Raw genomic sequence first — 17,567 nt, forward strand, 5'->3', positions numbered from 1 at the left:
GTAACATCCTCATTCAACAGTTCAGATACAAGCCAGAAAACTTTAGTGTTCTACGCAGAATGGGAAAAGGTCACATCCTGCACTTCCCATACAGTTCACCCTTCTCTGGATCTAGCATTTTCCTAGTTTCCTGAAAAAATAATGGTCCTTCTGCGTGTATACATGCTTAAACACCTATTCAATACAAGCATTCCTAAAAATTAAGTGCAATCTCTTTTTTTTTGTTTGGATAGGCCCCATCCAGAGGCCTATACTCAAGAAGATAATGCCACTAACTGAAGTAGGCTTCTGATCAGATCCTCTCTAAAGTTTTTTCTCTGTTGCACACTCTTTAATTTATTTAACACATAATTGAAGAAGTTAAAGAACTTCAGAACCTTGAGAGCATGCTACTCACACAAAGAACAATAGAAAAGAGCAATACAAAAACTTATTTTTTTTTCATAATGTGTTTAGTTAAAAAAGGTATCTGTCTCTTTTGCAATATACCAACATTATCAATTATATGTGATTCACACGCAGACGATTTCTATTAATTTTGTTAAGTGAGTACTGCTGAAGCTTGTACAAGTACCATTTAATATCATCTATGAATTTCAAGAGCTTCAGTTTCAGGTGAATTTTGTCTCTCCCCAAATTTCAAGGGATGGAAGCTTGCATTAAGTAAAAAAGTGTGTAGTACAGGAATATACAGTTTCCTCAGCTCAAAATCTTTACGAACATGATGAGAAATCACAAGTTTCAACCACAGCTTTACTTTACTAACTCTCACGTAATAGCAGTGCTCCAAACGGTGTATTTATAGATCTCCATATTTTCCTACTTTTCATTCTTCCTTACTTGTTTCAACGATTCTTCTTACTTGCCATCTACTGCCTGTATTTCTGCATGATATTACTTCTCTTTTTCATATCTCCCTACGTATTACTTAACTTCTCCTACTGCATCACACAATATGTTCTGCATTCTTCACATGTAACTCGAAATATAGACTTTAATGATTTGAGTTAAAGATGCAGCCACTATTAAGTTATGCTTTCTTGACTCAGATTTTTTTGTGAACAAAAGATGACCCAAACCTTCCAGATAATGAATTCAGGAAACCAGTTCTTGCATGCTATATGTACATTCTTGCTTCTAAATGGAAGACCAAGAATTATTTCTCAAAGCGTTACGGCAAAATTTTTCACACCACTGAATATTATCAATCTCACTTAAGATTGCTGGTGTCATCTTGACTTGTTTATCATAGTCTAAGGAATAATGGTAACTTTTAATTTCTAAACTGTATTATGAGACTTGAAAATGACTTAGACTTTCTGATTATACAGTTTCCTGGACATAAAATTGCAAAACGCAAGAAGTGGGATGTGGTAAGAAATTGAAATCCTTGTCTAGAAGAAAAATGAATGAGGGCTTTTTTTTGTGTTGTTTTTTTTTTTTTCCCACCTATAAATTGTATTGTGTAAAAAGGCAGAATAGCCTAAAGAAATCTTCCTGATGTATTACCTTCTGAACACTTTAAAGGAATGATTAAAAACCAGGCAACGAAAGCCTACCTTCATCAAGTTTTCTGATTTTGTAAATAACTGACCTGAAAAGATTCAAGCCTAGCAATCCTGTTTTCCTTGATATAGCAGACTGCAGATTGCATATCAGGAAGGCTCTGTAAAAATTAGACAATGCTTTCTAGCTACTGAAAAGCAGGAAAGGAAGAGTAAGAACAGTTTGAATGAAACCTTTACTTGTTTCAATTTGTTTCTCTTTTATTCTCAAGGGAAGGAAGACAGAAGACCCTAGAGAAACATGCTCATATGCTTGCACCATTTAGAAGCACTTGAACTCCTTTTTCCAGGAGTGCCCTAAATCCACTGCCCTAAGATGTCCTTTTCATTCAGACATTCTCCACAGACAGGGGAATACGCAGTGCGACAGGCACAATGTCAGCAGGGAAGGAGACCAGTCTTCCCCAGAGAGCTCCAAAGTGCTTCAGCACTGAGCAGGCTGAACATTGCTGTCTGATTCAGTGTGTGGCCTCAAAATGATTCTTCCAAGCTCTCAGATATACACTGTATAGTCATGGCCAGAAAAGTGGATGCTGCACAGGGACATACGTGTTTACCAAGTGGGAGTACGTTTTCCCCAACACTCAGAATTAAACCATTTTGGTTAATAATATACAAATAATGGTTGAGACAGAATTAACTGAAAAAAGACAGACTCTTCGCCATGGGAAAGAAATACAATGAACACAGCTGGAGTTCCAAGTATTTGTTATAGTAAATGTTTAACTGTTTGTGTCAGAGAGGAGTGCCATGAGGAGGAGCCATATCCCCCATGCAGAACATCTCGCAGTTTGCTCATTTGTTTATTCACCTTGGGAAGATAAGAAACTGGGAAGTCAAATCCCTTCAGGCAGGGAGTGCAAGAACTTGAAACAGAGTCTCATAATTTAGCTTGGCTGAGGGCTCCTGGGGCAGAAAACTGACAACTACATTTCTGACAAATTACACGACGCTAGCCCTGGAATTTGCTCTTTTCTTTCTTCCTTTCCATTTTCCATTTGATTCTATTCTGTACATTTAGGTCAGCCTTAAGGAGAAACTTAGGGAGACAGAAGCCATATTTTTAATCAAACGTATATTAATTTTCTTTCTGACTTCAAACTAACTTTACAATTTGGTTTGAATGAGCACTGAATACGCAAATAATGTCACTAAGATAAGAATCCATGGAAATTTAATAGTGATTATTTCACTGGTAGATGGGTGCTTCCGATCCAGTTTTCCTCATCAGATACAATCTTATGAATTCTGTAAGAAATATTAATTGGCTTCTTACTCTGTAGATATAAATTTATAAGTTCCCATATTCTCAAAAAGATACATACTGAAAAAGAAAAAAAAATAAAGAAAAAAACAAAACAAACACAACTCAAGCAGAAACTAGGAAAAGTATAAATAAGACTTCAGTGAGTCTAATCTATAGTTTCCTTTCTACCCAATCAGAAGATGAGAAACCTATTGCCATCAATCTCCCAGTGCCTCAAGGTTACTACAGTTCTATGAGCACTTAGTGTCAGACTGTAGTTTCTCCTCACTGGGAAACTGTCTCCACGTCTACGTTTTGAAGATGAACTGAAGATATAATCTGTGATGTGAAATAGTGGAAGCCAAATAGCAGCACTAATTCTTGCTCGTGAAGTGAGTAAATTTCAGGGCTTTTTGCCCCAGAATTCCTAGTATAGAGATTATACCTAGAGTATTTATCTCCATAAAAGAACTTTATAATTAATTTTTAATTTATGTTTATTCATTTATAATTAATGTTTATATCTAATTTTACACACACACACAGACATATTGGGTGAGATAACTACATAAAGAATGTTACAGAAAAGCTTACCAGGTATATAATACACACTATTAAAGAAAAAGATAATTAAAACTGAAACTGTACTGAAATTTGGAAGCTCACTCAAGAGTTTGAAAGTCAGTTTTCTTTTTTCAACAGAGGGCATCCTCTAAACAGTAAAGCAGGCAACAACAAAGAGCATTTAACCTAAATCCCATGGACGTAGAACAAAGTTTTCTCAGATCACTCCATCGCATGCCCCTGCTGCACTGACTGGAGCTGTTTTCATTGAGATTGTGTAAGCCAGATCTCCACCATGCCAGCTAACTGGTTCACTTAACTACCATGATCTAGTTTAAAACATAAGACATTAACATCTGTTAAACTTTATGCATTTTACTTGGCAATGGAGTCATAGCAAAACTAAAATACTGGAGTTATAATCTTTATTCCTATCACATAAGGAAGATGAGAAAGAACTCCATGATTCCAACATCTCAATGGTTTTCCTGCTGTAAAAATGGCTTCCATAACCTTGAAGAAAGAATAGGAATTTAAAACTAATTTTGCTCATCAGGAAAGCTACTCAGCAGTTTTATTGAGGGAGACCATAACTGACCAACCTTTGGTTTTGTCATTGAGTAACATGATCCAAATTCTTCTCTCAAGGAAATAAATAATGCAACTTGAAATGGAAATACTGACTGGGAGCAGACAAAACATGCAGTACTCTTTCAAAGCACAGAATCACAACTCTGCACAGCCTGTGTCCTATGCTCTTTAATGATCTGGTATTGCATATTATTATTATCTCATATGGTGAAACTTTTAAACTCCACGCATCATGTACAATACAAACGATACTGACATCTTAATAATGATATTCATTTGTGCACTCTGGCCTGAGACATCTTTTTAGCAGCAGCCCATAAAAGGTGGGATGAAATCACATCACTCAAATTCCTTCCTCTGCTCTCTCCCCCTGCCAGCCACCTTTAATTTGCTTCGTCGCAATAGGATTTTGTGATAGAAAGTTATTAAATCACCAAGCCCATGACTTCTTTCTCTTGACAGCAGAGCAGACTAAGTGACCTTGGATAATTTCAATGAGCCACATCATACTGCATTAAGGTAAAAAGATGAGAAAGAGAATAGCATACAAGGAACTGGATGGTTGGATGGTAAAATGAGAAGGAGACAAAATAAACCCCAACAAAGCAAGATAAGCTTTTGCCCAGACAAATGCAGTTATTTACTACCATCTCTGATCCAAAGCAAGACTACCTATGATCATCTTATTTTAGTGCTTATGCTTTTTTCTCTTTTCTGTCTCATAACAAGAAGTGAAAAGCTTGTTGCAAAATGCAGAGTGGTTGCAGAGGGAATAATTTTGAATGTTACCTGATGGTTTCAGCAGCTCTGCTGCTACATCAGGAGCAGTGTGAGATTTCCTGGGGGTTCAAGGATTCAGTAACCTGATGTGACACTTTGTGCATCACAGTCTTAGAGGATGATGACTGATTTCAAGCTTGTCAGAATAAACCAAATGAGTTTACAGAGATTTCTTTTGCAGGTGTGCATAGGAAAAGTCTAATGAGAAACCACTAGGAACATTTAGTACTGGACTAGTTAAGATTTTCTTTGTTCCTTTGAAACACTGCTTCATGAGAAAGGAAAAACATGGGTAAAAAAATTAAAATAAATAAAATAAAATAAAATAAAATAAAATAAAATAAAATAAAATAAAATAAAATAAAATAAAATAAAATAAAATAAAATAAAATAATAAAATAAAATAAAATAAAATAAAATAAAATAAAATAAAATAAAATAAAATAAAATAAAATAAAATAAAATAAAATAAAATAAAATAAAATAAAATAAAATAAAATAAAATAAAATAAAAGGTAGATTTGGCTCTAAATGCATCTTGACAACATTATAACATATAGTTTTGTAATTTCCCATTCTTGAAAGATCTTAAGATTCCATAAAATTCTGAAATGAATGTTTTTGCCTCTAGTAAATGCTACTTAGAATTTCCTGGTGTTCCAGCTGTAGAAGTGAGTGAATACATGATTCAATAAAAGCAGCATTAATCTTCATCTTGTAATAATTGATTGAAAAAGCCTAACCTGAAAATTAATACCCTGATTATAAGTTGCTGCATACATAATGGTTATTTTGCTAAATCCTTTGTATTTTTGCTTTGCAGGGTTTATTTTAGTGCTAAATGAACCACAGTTTATCTTCGTATGTTTTACAGACTAGAGACTACACCGCAGATCTCAATTAAGAAAGATCCAAATAATCCAAATAGGATTCTATCAGATCTCACTGAAGTTCAGTTAAACTTCTAGCTTTAATTTAAAAAGTACATCAAGTGATCACTGTGATCTGTCCTACATTTTCTTATTTGCAATTAGCCTATAAAAACATGTTGAGTTACACCTAGTTAATGCACCAGTTGTTTTTCCTCAATTAGTTTCATAAGACATTATTCCAAATGTAGCTCAGATTGCCCTGTCTGCACAGGCTCGACCTATCACCAGGGTCAGGTAAGGCAGGCAGGGATACATGTAGGCAATTCCTTGATGGTGACTCAAAATAGCAAGGGCTTTATTGGGTGCCCAAATCCTGCTATTACTATTAATTTCAATAGGTGATTGATTTCTCAGTATTACAGATGGGATAAGATACAGTTGCATGTTTTATGAAGCTCTGATCAGTGAGAAGAGCTGCTGTGACCAAGAGCCAGGATGAGCAATGTGTGGTCACTGTGGGCTCCCCGGGCATCCTTGGCCTTTTGCATATGGGGTGTACTGGCCAGACACTACTGAGAGCTGACCAGTAGCACTTCAAAGGTTAGCACAAGAGCAAACCTCCAGATTGCCCCACCAGATTGCACCCACTCTTTCCCTTTTCTCCCTAAAACGTTGCCTCTCTGTCCTCCAACCAAAAAGCACAGAGCATAACCCACATCATAGCTTTGACAGAAGACTATTTAATGAGGTCCCCATGTACTTCGCTGTTAATGTGTCTGTTGGAGAACTGTACACGTAGGCTGCTAAAGCTGTTATATTGTCTTGTCAGCTACAAGGGATAAACTTGCTGCAGTATTCCCACAACAGTGCCCATCACCATGTAATGGACGCTGCAGTGTGATGCAAAACATACTTCACCTTTAATGTCAGAGCATCAGTGTGTAATTGCATTGGGCTCTTACCTGGGCCCCTGTTATTTCTGTCAGTTTTGTTCCTGGTAATTGCTCCAAAAGTGTTCCATTTTATGATTGGCACAGAGCCAAAGCTTTTCAGACCATTTGTGCTAGCATTTTTTTTTTTCCAGTAATCTTTTAGTATTTGCTGGCTGAAATGTCCATAATTTTAGCATAATAATTCCTTCGCTATTAATAATAGCATTTCTTAAGCTAGTTAAGTGAAAAAGGGCATTTCTATATTCTGTAGAAGTCCTTGTTTTCTACAGCTCTAAATCAGAGAAAAAAACTAATTTAGGCATATCATCTTCAATTTTTTGTCATTATATAAAAGTACAGATTTATAGAACTGCACGGATCACCTCTGCAAGCCCTATTAAATCCTCTTTCTAAGATTCATAGGAATGTGACTGTAATTCTCTAGAAATTATCTTAAGGATATATCTAATCTTTTACCAACTCAAGGCCAAGGTACTCCATCTTCCCATCCTTGATGGGTATTTGTCTAAGCTGTAACTAAAGCCTTCAGAAAGGAACAAGGTATTTTCACCTTCAGAAAAGCACAGAATCAGAGGCTGGAGTAATTTGAAGGCACATGACCCCTGGGGTAGCTGACCACAGCCAGTCCCAGTTCCATACTGGCAATGCCCCAGGCAGGCTCATGAGCATGGTGTGCTGGGATGAAGCATGGGAAAAAAACATGCTGAGCTCAAATAGTTCAGCTTGCAGTAATTTGGCGGCTCCCCTGTGGCACAAGAATTCTCAGCGTGTTGCTTGGCTGAGCTTTAAAAGTGGTTGAAAATGCAACAGAAATAGAGATCTGGCTCTCAGAAGAAACATGAAGAACTGTGCTAAAGGAAAAAGCTTCGCTGACAAGAACAGTTTCAAACCAGTCCTTTGCCAGAGCTACTCAAGCCTGGGTCTAGTTTTGGCATCAGCATATTTTACCTGAGCCTTGTCAGGACTTCAAACAGCCAGTGCACTCATCTCCCTGACCTGGCAAGGCTGCACCAAGCTGGGTCTAAGCACAGTGATCAGCCCCAAACTGCACTTCAACCAAGGGGCAAATATATACTTTCAGAACTTGTTTATGCTTCCAACATCTCTAAAGAACTCTTGAATTAGTAAAAAAAAAAATAGTAATAATAATAATAAAGACTAGGAAACTAAATTACCAGATGTAGATGTTTTACTCCTAACAAATGCTGTGAGTTTCAGTTTCAGTGAACTAAGGACCCCTTCTTCTCTGAAGGACATTGGAACACATAATGTGAAACAGCTATACATAATAAAACATTTTTTATTTCGTATTACTACAACCCCTCCTGAATTTATGCATTACATTCGCCAGCAAAAAATGCATATGTGCCTGAAATAAAAGATGATGAGAAAGGAATGTCATTGTATTTACTACTATTTCCTTGAAATTTCACATACATTACCATTTCACACTGCAGACACCATCATATTTTTACTTCCCTGGGAAAGGTGCAGGCCTGAATATCTCTCAGAGATCGTAATATAATGAATGAACATAAGAATGTTAAATTTAGAGAAAGAAATTAAAATAGTTCCAGTTACAGGATGCTTATGCTCCAATAGTTCTTAAGCATTATTAGAAGCCTTCACCCTTGTGGAACAGTGACCTGCACACTGCAATGTCTTTGCTGTAATCACATGCCCCATACCTTGAATCAGGAGTTTCTGGCCTGGGACACAGACCACTTCTTATTTACACAGATTGACCAGTGTCCCTAGCAAAACATTTCAATGCAGGACTGTGACCAAGGGAGCTCTTTGTAATTCATTGTTTAAAACTGCTGTTTTCCCCTTCATTGATCAAAAATACCACATGAATAATCTTAATTAAAGAGCAGCATAACTCGAAAGCCATTTTTGCTACTAATACCAGGAAAAAATAATTACTCAGCTATGTTTCTGGGAAAACTTCACCAGTTTTGTCCACAGAGATGATCTAAACATATAACATATTCAGCACTTAGAAAATACAGCAACAGAATGGCTCAACAGTTCTTCATTCAAAGGTAACATCATATTGAATTTAAATTTCTGATACACAAGAACATATCATAACTACGTTTTAGTGACAAATGTTAAAAAATTGCTACAAAATAAGACTGAGTTGTTAACAATCTGTGACATTAGGTGTTTCTTAATAAAAATCTTTAAATAACTCCACGTGTTCTGTAATCAAATGTTTACATTTTATATGTTTTACTAAATGCTATCATAATTTATCAGAGTAGACATTAATTTTACCAGTGGGAAGTTTTCATATTCATGTATGGTAATAAAGAAAGGAGTGGGAATCAATCTGAACATCACAAGGCTGGTTGGAGTACAAATTAGAAGGGCATGAATGAAGACTAGTGACTCTATGTGGTACTCCATTCCAAAGTACTGGCCATAAAATGCTACATATGGAACAAACAAATAAACAAACAGAAAACACACTTAATTAATACTAACATAGGATTTTAGTCTATTTATGTTTCTGATTCCTTTATTTGCCTAATTTAAATAGTTACAGTATACTATAAATAGTTATAGTATACTTATTATATATATAAGGTATAATTTTTACATATATACTTAAATATATATAAGGTATTATTCAGCATGGGCAGTTTTTCATCCTTTGTCAAAATCCAGAGCAATTTATAGAAATATATGGATCACTGAGATCATGAATAGTCTTCTCCAAAAAAAACCAACAAACAAACAAACAAACAAAACACATCTGCAACATCAAAAAGCCTCAGTAGGGGTCAAGAATCGCTGTGGCTAGTTTGATTTCTTTTTGGTTACTGGGACCACTGCTAAAATCAATATGCTGACACAAATGTACATTTTCTGCAATGCTCATTGAGCAAGCACTACAAAAGTAGAGCCTTCAAGAAAAGAAATGATTCCCATCACTTTGAATAAGAATTGTCATATATTGCATGACAACCTGTATCCTCACCCGGCTTTAAAAAATTACTATTTGCAGTTTTGTGAAGTCAGCATTATTATACTGATTAATTCCAGATGGCACTTTCCGTTCCTTATTTAACTTTTTTTGGCTTATTTTTTGGTGTGGGCTTGGATTTTATTGTGACAGTTCTGGCAATCTGTCCAAATGGACTTTAAATACTAATTTAACTTTCTGAAATATAGCATACTTCTATTACTTTTTATTGAATATTATTACACTAGATTCCAGCAGAAGTCCCACAGCCTGTTCCTGATTTTCTGTTTTTGAACACGAGTCAAGCTAAAGATCATCAGAAATTATTATCTAGCAGTAAGTCTACTGATTGAAATTTGTTCAAGTTAAAGCATTTTTTGCTCAGCAAATCTACTCACCCCGACAATGAACTCCTTCGTCGTACCCATCAGAACAGTCATAAACACCATTGCAGAGCTGGGACAAGTGAATGCATTTCTTTGTACCAATACAGGTGATATAATTCAGAGGGCATTTGAAATCTGCTTCTTCAGGGCCTAAAAATAGACACAGAAAATGTATTACAGAGACTTTTGTATGTACAACAATGCAAAAAAATAAGTTCTACATTGTGTGCTATTTCCATTTGGAAGCTAAAGGCAATGCTTCATGTATTAATCCACTCTGAGGCTTTTTAGTGCATCATCACTGCTGTAGTTTGGAAAATTAAAACCATCAAGTAAAGATTAGTGCAATTAAAAGGAAATCAGTGGATAAGAGAGGATTACTTCCCAAAATAAGGGTGATAAAATATTGTTGGATTTTTTTTCATATTAAATTTCACAGATGTTAAAATAAAGCTTTGCAAACATTACAGAGTGTGTTAGTTGTGCAATTGCCTTTTGAATCATCATGTAGGATTTCTATGCTTGTAACAAGAATAGCTTAGTATTAATATTCTCTGCTTTGCTAAACAGGTAATCTTAGTCCTCTATGAAAATACATATAAATCACAGAATCACAAGGATTGTAGGGGTTGGAAAGGACCTCTAGATATCACCTATACAACCCTTCTGCTAAAGCTGGTTTTCTAGAGGTAAAGCAGGTTCCCTAGAGAATGCTCCATATTTATGGCTGCATTAGATCAGAGAAACTGCCCCTCCATCCCAGAAAGGTGAAGGTGCTTGGAACGATGCAGCATAGGATGGCAGTTGAGAGAACAGGGATGCTGTGGTAGCTCCCTTGGAGACACCACCTCCTTAACTTCAAACAGTTAAATACAGAGATTTTTGAGGCTGTTCTGTTTATGTCTTTGCAACAGTTCTGACTGATGGAAAAACAACAACAACAATAACAACAAAAAACCACAACAGCCAACTATGTAATTTCTCATAATAAGGACTTCGGGACTTCTAACACACAACAGAAAACATTTAGAGGTCTGGAGGGTGTAGCTCATTTAGAGGATGACTCATAACTTATGTGTGGTATATGATTAGCTACACAGAGACTGGAGGTGTGGAAATTGCCAGGAAGCAACTTGAACCTCCTTGACTGCTCACATTGGAGCCTTGGGTCTGTGCTAAACTGACAGCTTGTACCAGTCCTCCGGGGAAATATAACTGAGGATGCACTGTGCTCAAGTGCAAGTTGCTTTCACCTTCTGCTAGCTCTGAGATGAAGGGTAGAAGGAACAGAGAGAAACTGAGATCTGCTTCCTCCCTGGGAAAAGCTCAGAGCTGGCAGCACAAGCCTCTTCGAGCCAGCAAGACCAAGCAAAGCAGAACTCCAGAGGGGATTTAGGATTTTTAAACACATTTAGATAGATCTTAGCATGGCCCACTAAATAAAAATGCTAACTTAAAAAAATTGTTCTAAGGCAAAGACGTGAAGTAAAAATTTTCACTGCTGTCTCATCCATCAGTAGGCTGCCTGTCATTCAGAACAAGCACATGAAGAACCAGAGTTCAGAGGAGAGACACCAATCACATCCCTGCCACACATATCACTGATTAACAGGGAAGTTGGGCATTGTTTCCAGGGATAAAAAAGAAATGAATATAAGGATGAATATTTGGTGTCTTGGGTGCATTATTTTTATTGTAGCCATGCTCTACGGTTTTTCAGAATAACTGTATTCCTAAGATAAAGGGTTTAAATATCTTCTGAATGAAAATAAACAAAACAACTATTCCCACTGTGTTCTAGGTTAATTAAGTGCTTAGAAAATGGACAGGTATTAAAATTCTTCACCCAGAACAAATTTTCCTATGCTTCCTGTCAAAAATCAGGAGGAAATTAACAATAGATAATTGAGAGAGAACTAAAACTTGTCCTAAGTGTTAGCACTCAAAGATAGGAGTAAGAAAACCCACTGAGAAGGAGAGAGGCAAGGCAGCACAGAGTGGAGGCAATGAAGCTCTATCTTCTTCCAGCTGTGCATGGGAACATTGGCATTTTTCTTCCTTTCTTTTCACCCTTCCCTGGAGGTAGGATACTTCATCCCAAGAAGCATCCCATGAACACAAAGCTCACTGTCAACTTCTGCCAATACCAGCTTCACTCTGCAGGGCTTTCAAAGAACCAAAATAAAGCAATAGAGAGTAGGCAGGAGCTCAATGTCAGGGAGGTCATACAAAACTGAAACATTCCATTTCAATCCTTTTTCAGTTCCACAAGGAATTCAAGGCACCTACAATTTAACAAAACCAAACCAATGATCTGATTTGCCTGCTATAGCTTGTTTAGTCATTGTTTTGGAGCCACTGTGAATAGAGCATGAGGCAAAAAAAAGAGGACTTTTTGTTTAAAAAGTAAATATTAATAAAAAATTCCTTAGACCTGTGAACTATGGAAACTGTGGCAGATTGCTAGAGAGCTTTCAGCATTCCTGATCAAAAAGCAAATCCAAGTCTCAGACAAAAAAAAATAAAAATAAAAAAAAACCCAACCATAAGCATAGGTGCTTTTATTCTAAAAATAATGAGTGAAAATAATGAATCTCTTAATTAACATAAATCTCAATAGGAAAAATCTGACAAGCTAAAGATTTTGCTATTTCATTTCAACATGATGCTTTTTCTTTTAAAATACAAAGATACCTTCAAGACACAAATATACTTCAATTTAAAATATATTCTCTGACTTAGAATCAATAGTAGGGGGCTTCCTAAATCACATTTCTTTCAGAAGCAATAGGGAAACTGAAATACTGCTTGCCATGTTTTGCTTTCAAGAGGGAGTTAATGCATCACTTGTGAAAATAAAAAGGTTAAGATTAGAAATGATTGATTACTTCTGGTGATTAAGATAAATTCATATATATCCCGTTTTCTTTACTAGCTTGGTGCTATGGAGAGATAACACTATCTTTTGCCCAACTGACCACAAGAAGATGACTTCAGTCTAAAGAAGCACGAATGTCTGCAAAATAACTCAAAAAGGTAACAGGTCTTAGCTACGCAATGCCATCAGTGAAGTAAGACAGCATGTCCCAAGCCTCAGAGCTGCCCCAATTGCCCACAATCTTCACTGAACAACAACAACAACAAAAAAAACAGTTAGCTAAATAGCTCTGCATGTTGCTCTGCCTTCAATGCAGCACATCCTTTTCGTGTGGAATGCTACCCTGCTGCTGCACTTTCTGAACCACCTAATGCAAATAAAGATGAGCAGCTTTTTATCTTGTTTACTCCTCTCCCCTTTTCCTTTAACAGACAGGCACTTCTGGCAGTTTTATCAAGTGAATTTTGGGAAAAGAAATTTTAAAGTGTTCTTCTTCAAAATAATCTCAGTGTATTTTACATCAGTGTGAGAATGCTAAGAATATAAAAGACGGATGGTGCCTTTTCTTCCCTTCAAAAGACACAATAATTCCTAGCCTTGCAGGCTGGTGAAAAAATAGTCAAAAGTAGTGGCTGTAATTATGGTAATATAGCATCCCAGTGCTTCAAACACTCATACCACATTGGTGCTTAGACGGTGGGGAGGATGGAGGGAGCAGCACAGTTATATAGATTCAAATTTAAGAAACAGAAAATGTAGCCACAGTCAGCCCACAGTGGCTACAGGTCAGGATCAGGCCAAGTGAGGGTGCCAGGCTCAAACACCACAGGGATGCAGGGACATGTCACTGCTATTTTTGCCAGTCTGGGCCTTGGGAGTATTCAGGACGAAAGCAAGAGTATAATTAATTGTTTTAGATCCAGATGCCTTTGGCTATTTGACCAGAGTGACCATTTCTGATTTGGTCACACCGTGCCAAGGCTCAGTGTCCTTTTTGAGCATGTGATGAAGAATGGAAAAAACACTGCACTGTGGTTTTGCCCAACCTGTACAGTATATATACAGTGAATCTAGCTAACGGCCCCTCAGCACAAGTGTCTTTCCTTCCACAGGGGCTGAGAACAGTCCTTGGGCTGTCCTCCAGCAGCATGGCATGGAATTGATCCCACACAACTTCTGCTTTCCCACCAAAGACACACCATGAGGAGGTATTAAAAGCTACTGCAAAAACTAGCAGAGACATTTTATCATGCAATTTGATATGGATATGCCTTGAGGCGTATTTATAACCAACCCTCTACCTGTGTTGTTTCATGCTCATGCTATATTAAATTTCTAACTAGGCGATGCAACTGGGAATGTTCAATCTGATTATTTCCACTGGGTTTTGTTATCACAAGCAAGGTAAAAACGTTTTCTCATCAGCAAAAATTATGGATGAACATTTCATTGTGTATGTTTCTTTCTAGAAACATCCTCCAAATTTAATTTAAGGTACAACATTCAGTGCTAACTCTACAGTTACAAAGTATGAATAAAAGATACTTGGCAAAGCCTGTAGAGATAGTCAGACAGAAGGAGGCATGCTCTAGTGCTTAACACAAGTTCAATGTCTATAAAAATTTACTGTAGTCAAAAACAAACCCTCACTTCTTGCAGATTCATCTAGAGATGCTTATATGTGTCAACTATTTAAAAAAATGCAGCACAGCTGCTAATTCTGAGTTTGGTGTTTTCACCTTTGTCTTTCTCAGGACAGTTTTAACATTTATTTTTTTTTTACTTAAAACGCCTCAGGTAAGCAGTAAGGTAGCAGCTTACACTTTTAAATAACAGACAAGGCAGACAAAAGTGGCACATCCTTTTTAAGACAATGCATTTAATTTACTGGAAATCCAGCAATTTTCTAGCAGCTCTAACCCTGAGCAATCTCAGCCACAGGGACAATTATTCCAAATCATAAGATGTCTTCAAAATTTACATCTGTGTTGTACATCAGCTGCCTTGACAGTGAGAAACTAACTAAACTGAATCTGTTCTTCTGGTTCAGTGCTGTGTGGGTGAGAATTCTGGAAAAAGAACTTTGTCCTGGTGCCCACCTCAAGCACCAATCCAGCAGTGGATAGAAGCTGATCCAAAGATAATATTTGTCATGATACAAATCCAGACCTGTCCAAAATGACTTTTCCTGCTCTGACTGCAGCACATATTCCTCTACTGAAATTTTAGCATAGCAACTACTAAGATTTGCTCTGAATTATTGATGAATGGACTTGATTAATGACTGTAATTAAGCCAAAATGGCCCAATGTTTGAAAAAGAATAATCCATACAACTGTTTGGATCTCTCTGCATAAATACAGGCTAAGATGAAAGTACTCCACCATAGTACAATACAGTGCATGGTTTGTCAAACACACTTGTAGGATTATGAGCCCTGTTCAGCCCCTGCCCCTTAAATCACCTCTGTAACATTGCTCCCACTCTATTTCTACTGTGTACTTGAAGTGTAGTATAGGATTAGTGAGCTTGAAGTATTGATTAGAAAACTTAGTGCTTATTCTTTAACCTAGCCCTTGGCAACAAGAAACCACCTGCCACATGCAGCCAAACATGAAACTTCTGATAGGGTTTTACAAGTCACCCACACTACATTTCTGTCTTTTTGTTTTCTTTTTGTCCGTTTCATTGTCAGTAACCAGAGATTTAAGAAGTACTCATCTTTTATAGAACCCGAAATTACAACACTGCAAAATAATGAGATGTTTCTGGACCTACTAGGACAAGATATCCCTGTAACATATTTAGGGTTTAGGGCCAAATTCTGGCCAAAAGATATTGTTTTTGTGGAAAAAAAAAGCTAGAGATTAATGTGAACATGAGACTATTTATCATAATTTTCATAATGCCTGAAAACTTAAAAGAGGTTCACTAGTACAGATTTATTTCCTACAGTTGTAGGTTGATGTATGAGTTCAAATTAAACACACATAGTATTCCATGGTACAATAATTGCCTGAAGAACTCATTCTTACACAGATATCATATCTATAGCATAACTAAATCTATGATTGAAATACCAAGACGTTAAATTAAACGCATAAATTTATGGAAATTACTTAAAACTTTTATTCTTTGGTATACATATGTGCAAAGAACCTCATATTTAATAAAGGCTTATGTATCATAAATTAGCTCTTACTCATCATTACTTCTCTTACTTATTCTTGTGCCTCATTCATCCATACAGTCTGACAGTAGGTTTGAAAGTGACCTTCAACTAACTTTGGCATTCATCTGTTCATAAGAGAATTAATAATAAACAGTTACACTAAGGTATAGACAATTGGAAAGTAGAAGAAAGCAGGCCAAGTATTGTGCTATTGGAGGCAGAATAATAGCTGCAATCTCTGATCCTGCACAGCACGTCCTCTCTAAAATAATGTTGAACCAAGAGAACAGAGACAACAGCAGTGAGTAGGACTGTGAATGCGCAAATGAATGAGCAGACTTACTACATGCCATGATAACTTTAAACATAAGAGATGAGGTTGCTCAAGACTGTAGAAAACAGAGAGAGAAAGCAGAACTTCAGAAATCAAAAGCTTGCTTTGAGTCATCTCTGAAATCAGCGCTCCGTATTGATTCACAGCCCCCACACATCTACCTTTGAGTGCCTCAGTCCCTAGAGGCAGGAGGACAGACACAGTCAGCCCTCTGGTACCAACCTCCCTCCCTTTTCAAGAGCTTTGGCTCTTTGCGCTTTGTGTAGGAAGAAACACAGCTATCCAAGCCAAAGTTTTCCAAATACAGTCAAGTATTTGCCTTGATCTTAGTCTGCATTTCACGTGCTGAGATTTAATTTAGTCATTCAAGACTGCACAGTAAAACAGAAAAAAAAATAAAGAATTTGCTTCCAAGGGATGATTTACAATTTGTGTGCTATTGTAGACTAAATAGTTCAAAAGGTTATCCATCTGTAAAGCTTAACAAGACACATTCTTGCACATAAAACTCCAATTTTTATAGCCCTGTGATGGGCTTTCAGTATCAGCAGTAGTATTATATACAAATGAATGCAGGGGTGCAAAATGCAGCATACGAATATTGGGTTTATATAGCTCTACTGTTCCACATCTTTTCCTTCTTATCTGTGTGTTTCTTGTAAGTATTAGAGAAAAGCAAACAGCAGACAGCCAACACCTAATATTATACACTAGGTTTAATTGTTTAAATACTTCTTTTTGTTTAAAAACAAGAACATTGTTTGCATACTCTCATTACAATGACTCTGCCAGTAGCTGTATTTGAGACATCTCTCCAGTAAACACTTTTTCTTTGGCTGTCTTTTTCCTGATTGCTACTCTCTGTACATCAGACACTTGTTCATCTTCACTACTCAGGAGTAAATAATTAACAGAGCCACAGGACACATACCTTTTTCTGCAATGTAGCTGGTAGCCACTGGAGAGAAGTAGGAAAATGATGTTAAAGATTACACAGAGGCTGACAAAGAGCTAAAAGAGGTATAGAGAAAATCTTTGTAAAATAGCTCAGCTTTGGATCATTATCCAAAAACCCCTCTGGGCACATATGGGCTTGGACAGGGCTGAAGTCAGGATCCAGCTCTTCTGCTGATCACACCAAAGGAGTCATCACAATCGAGATCTGGACTTAAAAGCTATTTTTGCCTAACAGGAATCTACCCGCTAAAGCTGTAATCTGACTGATAATAGTAAAATCAGCTCATAATGACAAACC

General features: G+C 36.7%; 1 protein-coding gene across 1 annotated transcript in view; it reads right to left on the reverse strand.

The window, feature by feature from the left end:
- LRP1B (LDL receptor related protein 1B) overlaps positions 1 to 17,567 on the reverse strand; it is a 575,326-nt gene that overhangs the window by 327,624 nt on the left and 230,135 nt on the right. Inside the window, exon 3 of the mRNA XM_065751000.1 lies at positions 9,941 to 10,078. Coding sequence (XP_065607072.1) covers positions 9,941 to 10,078 — 138 coding nt within the window. The remainder of the gene's footprint in view (positions 1 to 9,940; positions 10,079 to 17,567) is intronic.

Source organism: Cyrtonyx montezumae, unplaced genomic scaffold (genome assembly GCF_038088225.1).
Source record: "Cyrtonyx montezumae isolate F1298 unplaced genomic scaffold, pur_monq_1.0 scaffold_7, whole genome shotgun sequence".
Classification (NCBI taxonomy): domain Eukaryota; kingdom Metazoa; phylum Chordata; class Aves; order Galliformes; family Odontophoridae; genus Cyrtonyx; species Cyrtonyx montezumae.